The 5,672-nt window shown below is 46.5% G+C and overlaps 1 protein-coding gene across 1 annotated transcript; it reads left to right on the forward strand.

Moving 5' to 3' along the window:
* The first annotated feature begins 520 nt into the window (after positions 1 to 520).
* Positions 521 to 4,603, forward strand: LOC133447420 (uncharacterized protein K02A2.6-like). The gene has a single exon (XM_061726092.1). The coding sequence runs from the start codon at positions 521 to 523 to the stop codon at positions 4,601 to 4,603; it is 4,083 nt and encodes a 1,360-aa protein (XP_061582076.1).
* The last annotated feature ends 1,069 nt before the right edge of the window (positions 4,604 to 5,672 follow it).

Here is a 5,672-nt window from a genome sequence, read left to right on the forward strand (position 1 = left end):
AAAAGAAAAGAAACCTGATTTAAAGACTTAAGCCCAAGATGAAAACAGATCAAATATTAAACGGCTGTTAATAAAAACCAAAGCCACAATGCAGAAGCAGTGTGTGGTATCGCAGCAGATCCTTTGTGTGCATTTGTTCCTGCAGTTATATTCCTTGTTCTTACAGTTAGTTATTTGGAGTTAACAACCGTAACACATATGTTGCAGAACCTTATAGTTCCACCAGCAGGGGGCGTACGGAGTATGTTACAGAAAACGTTGTTAGAAGAAGAAGAAGCCTGTAAACAGAGAATGCCGTGTGAGTTGAAAGCTGGTTCAGTAAACATCACAAACTGAGTTTCCTGTGTGGACAGTTACTTATTTTGGGAAGATACAACATCTTTTTGGCGACGAGGATTGGTCTGGCGGAAGACGGCCGCCGCAGACGGATTAAAAGAAAAAAAGAAAAAAAACACGTCAGGAGCCTGCTACAGGTTAGCCTACGGCTGAAAGAGGGAGAAGGTGACACTGAAGAGTAAATATGGCTACTATTGGCACTCTAGCGCCGTTTGATCCTAAGATTCAGACGTGGGATGAGTATACCGAAATACTCGAGCAGTTTTTTGAGGCCAATGAGATTGAAGATGAAGACAGGCAAAAAGCCATACTGATAAGTGTCGTCGGGGCATCAACCTATAGGCTGATGCGCAACCTTCTCAGCCCGGACAAGCCGAAAGACAAATCCTTCCAAGAGCTTGTACTCCTGATGAAAAACCACTATGATCCCAAGCCAAGTGAAATTGTGCAAAGGTACAAATTTGACTCTCGTAACCGCAAGCCAAGTGAGTCAGTCATGGAATATGTGGCCGAGCTGCGTCGTTTAGCGCAGGATTGTAACTACGGCAACACATTGCAGCAGAGGTTGAGAGACAGGATAGTCTGCGGAGTTAATGATGACAGAATCCAGAGGCGTCTCCTGTCAGAAACAGACCTCACGTTTGACAAGGCCATGTCACTCGCTGTCTCACTAGAAACTGCAAATAAAAATGCGCAAGATCTGCAGACCTCAGGTGCCACAGCAAAATGTTTCAGCATCACCAAAGGACAGCAGGAGACTCGTACCTTTAAAGGAGAAAACAGAGAGTGTTATCGATGCAAAGGAACTACGCACACAGCTGCAGACTGTAGGTACAAACAAGAAAAATGCCATGCTTGCGGTAAAGTTGGACACTTAGCAAGGGCTTGTAGAAGCAAAGCTAAACTGAACCAGAAGAAAAATGAATATGGATATGAAAAGAAAGATAAAAGGCAGAGTACACACTATCGTGCTCACAAAGTGCATCAGGCAGTAAATGAAAGTAAAACTGACAGCTCAGAAGAGGACTCCTTCACTTTGAACTGTATAACCTGTAGACCAGAGTATCGGAGTAAACTGTACAAGTTAGGGCGTCGGAGTGTGGAGCACCCAAGAAAAGTAGACCCCTACACTGTAGATTTGAAACTCGATGAGAAAGAGGTCAACTTTGAAATAGACACTGGATGTTGCCTAACAGTCATGAATGAACAGACATTTAAAGAGACGTGGAAACACACCGAACTCCCTACGCTGAGACCTCTCAAAATAAAGCTGGAAACCTACACAGGGGATCCTGTTAACGTGATTGGCGCCACGTTGGTAAGGGTCAGATACAAGCAGCAGAGACGGAAGTTGCCCCTGGTGGTGGTTGGAGGGGATGGCCCCAGCTTGCTAGGACGAGGCTGGCTGGAGGAATTGTGGCTGAACTGGAGAGAAATAAAAAACGGGCACAAAGCCAGAAAAATACATCAGCTCAAGACAATAGAAGCCACATTACAGCAGGTGTTGAACAAACATGAGGTTGTGTTCAAAGAGGAGTTGGGCACCCTCAAGGGCACAAAAGCAACCATCCATGTCAAACAGGATGCCACTCCACGCTTCTTCCGCCCACGGTCTGTTCCCTTTGCTATGCGCGCAAAGGTAGATGAGGAAATTGACCGACTGTTGGAAGAGGGCATCATCTCGCCGGTGAAATATGCTGAATGGGCAGCGCCAGTGGTACCAATTCTGAAGCCGGATGGGACTGTAAGGCTGTGTGGGGATTATAAGCTTACGGTGAACACAGTAGCTTCCCTGGAACAGTATCCAATACCCAGAGTGGAGGACCTGTTTGCAGCGCTTTCTGGAGGGAAGCAGTTCTCCAAATTGGATATGAGCCACGCATACCAGCAAATACTCCTGGATGATGATTCAAAAAGGTATGTGACAGTGAACACTCACCGAGGACTGTTCACATACAACAGACTACCTTTTGGAGTGGCGTCTGCACCAGCTATCTTCCAGAGGACCATGGAAGGTCTTCTGAAAGGGATTTCTCTAACGGCGGTGTATTTAGATGACATATTGGTGACAGGAGTGGATGAAGCAGATCACCTAAAAAACCTGAATGAGGTGTTGAGCAGGCTGGAGGAGGCAGGTTTGCGGCTTAAACGAAGTAAGTGCGCTTTCATGCAGAAAGAAGTGGAATACTTGGGTCACAGAGTGGATGTACAGGGGCTCCACCCAGTGGAGAAGAAAGTTAAAGCCATCCTGAATGCTCCTGCTCCCACAAGTGTAACAGAACTCAAAGCGTACTTGGGGTTACTGAACTATTATAACAAGTTCCTTCCCAACCTGGCAACCCTGTTGGCCCCCCTTCACGAGCTTTTGAGAAAAGAGGTGCGCTGGACATGGCAAAAGAAACAAGAGGAAGCTTTCCAAAATTCAAAGACTCTGCTGAACTCAGCGGATGTATTAGTGCATTACTCGGCAGAGCGTGAGTTAGTTCTCTCCTGCGATGCGTCACCATATGGAGTGGGTGCCGTATTGTCACACAGGATGGATGATGGCAGTGAGAGACCCCTAAGCTTCATGTCACGTACACTCTCACCTGCGGAGAAGAGGTACTCTCAGCTTGACAAGGAAGGCTTAGCTGTAATGTTTGGCATCAAGAAATTCCACAAATACCTGTATGGCAGAGTTTTCACTATTTATACAGACCACAAGCCTCTGATCTCTCTCTTCAATGTGAGGAAGCCTATACCTCAGATGGGCTCACCGAGAGTACAGAGATGGGCTGTAACATTGAGCGCTTATGAGTACAACATCGTGTACAAGCCAGGCAAACATCACGCAAATGCGGATGCGCTGAGCAGACTGCCTCTGCCAGACACAGCACCTGAAAAAGAGATGACTGAACAAGTCTTGATGATGGATGTGCTGGATGACACGCTAGTCGACTCCGCGCAAATCAGGCGCTGGACAGCTAAAGATGTCATCTTGGCTCAGGTTCATGAGTACACCTTAAAGGGCTGGCCTGCGCAGACGGATGTTTGCTTCAAGCCATATCATCAACGGAAAACAGAACTTAGTGTGAGAGATGGATGTGTGCTCTGGGGAGCCAGAGTGATTATTCCCACTAAAGGCAGAGATAAAATGCTCAAGCTTCTACACCAGACACACATGGGCATGTCAAAGATGAAAGGCCTGGCGAGATCATATATATGGTGGCCTGGCATGGATGAAAACATTGAAAGGGAAGTGCAGTCATGTGAGGAATGTCAAAAACACCAAAAGTCACCTCCCACTGCACCGTTACACCCCTGGGAATGGCCAGAGTCACCGTGGTCAAGGATCCATGTGGATTATGCGGGACCTTTCCTGGGTGAGATGTTTCTGCTTATTGTGGATGCTCATTCCAAGTGGATGGACATTTATCCTGTGAAATCGCCTACATCACATGCGACCATTGAGAAGCTACGACAGAGTTTCAGTGTGTTTGGTCTGCCAAAAATGTTGGTGTCAGACAACGGAACATGTTTCACGAGTGCTGAATTTGAGACATTCATGAAGCAAAATGGCGTTGATCATGTGAAGTCGGCTCCCTTTCACCCATCCTCGAACGGGCTGGCGGAGAGGGCGGTCCAGACTTTTAAGGAGGGGATGAAGAAAGTTAAAGGTGACACACTGCAAACCAGACTGTCGAGATTTCTGTTCGGTTATCGAATCACACCGCATGCAGTGACAGGCTTGTCACCTGCTGAGTTGATGATGTCACGGAGACTCCGTTCAGCTTTTGACCTGCTCCTGCCGGATGTGAAAACAAGAGTGCGGCAAAAGCAACTAAAACAGAAAGAGAATCACGACCTAAAGAAAAGACTGAGAAGTTTCGCACCAGGGGACAATGTGTTCATTAGAAATTTCTCCTTTGGTCCAAAATGGATCCCAGCTGTCATCGAAAGCTCATCTGGTCCAGTGTCGTACACCGCCACCCTCGGAAATGGTAAAACGGTGAAGCGTCATGTTGATCAGGTTAGAGCAGGATTAAGAGACATCGTTCCCAGTGAACTGGATAGAGAGCTGAAGCCGCTGCCTGACACCGACGTTGGCTCCGAGGGCTGTTCGCCTGCCGTGTGGGATATGACACCAAAACCTCCGTCATGCGAGATACCGGAGGGTCCGTGTGTTCCAGATGTTCCAGCTCCACCAGAATCACCGGTGGCTCCAGTGGTGCGGCGCTCCCAGAGAGAGAGACATTCACCTGGTCGTCTTAAGGATTTTGTTAGATAGAGTGCGATCTGATATCTCTGAAAGTACCCATTTTCATGGTAGTAGTTAAAACTGCAAGAGAAAAAAAAGGTTCTATTTGTTTTATTATTTTATGTTGATCGTAGGGTATTTTACAGCATGTATATTCACATGTCAGACAGAGATAAGTTGTTAACTTAAGGGGGAGGAGATGTGGTATCGCAGCAGATCCTTTGTGTGCATTTGTTCCTGCAGTTATATTCCTTGTTCTTACAGTTAGTTATTTGGAGTTAACAACCGTAACACATATGTTGCAGAACCTTATAGTTCCACCAGCAGGGGGCGTACGGAGTATGTTACAGAAAACGTTGTTAGAAGAAGAAGAAGCCTGTAAACAGAGAATGCCGTGTGAGTTGAAAGCTGGTTCAGTAAACATCACAAACTGAGTTTCCTGTGTGGACAGTTACTTATTTTGGGAAGATACAACACAGTGACAAGCAAACAACGTTTTTGCTGCACCACAACATTTAAGAAGATAAGTTGCAGCCAGGTGTTGCTGTTCAGACCTCAATAACAGCTGGTGTAACCCACCTGGGTTTCAGAAGTGGAACGGTGCAGTTCCCTGGCCGACCAGAGGGGGGCGCGTCCACTATGAGTAAACGGTCTGCCTGCGTTCACTCTCTTTTCGGCAGAAGTCATTGCCAAGAGCACACAGCTACAAACTGAGAACTCCCGGTAACGAATAAACACTCCTCACACCATAAATTCACCATAATTCGCCTGGTAGACTGTTAACATGTTATTCGTTTGTCAGGGTGTTACATTGTGTGAGGATTCGGCTGGAATGGAGAGCCTCTGTTAGCAGGCCTTAGCTCCGGTAAGAAATGCTAATGCTAATGCGCCATCTTGGCTATCAGGACTCCTTGTGACTGTGTTACTCTTGATTCATGAATAAAAACCAATTGGAGCTGTGATACTGTTGCTGAGAGTACGAGAGACTACACAGATACAGATACGGATCATTTTAGCTGTGATAAATGAGTGTAAAAAGATCGCTAATTACGTTAGCATCGAGCTAAGCGCGCTAGTCGCGAGCTAATAGCATTAGCCG

This window comes from Cololabis saira, chromosome 7 (genome assembly GCF_033807715.1).
Source record: "Cololabis saira isolate AMF1-May2022 chromosome 7, fColSai1.1, whole genome shotgun sequence".
NCBI classification, from domain to species: Eukaryota; Metazoa; Chordata; class Actinopteri; order Beloniformes; family Belonidae; genus Cololabis; species Cololabis saira.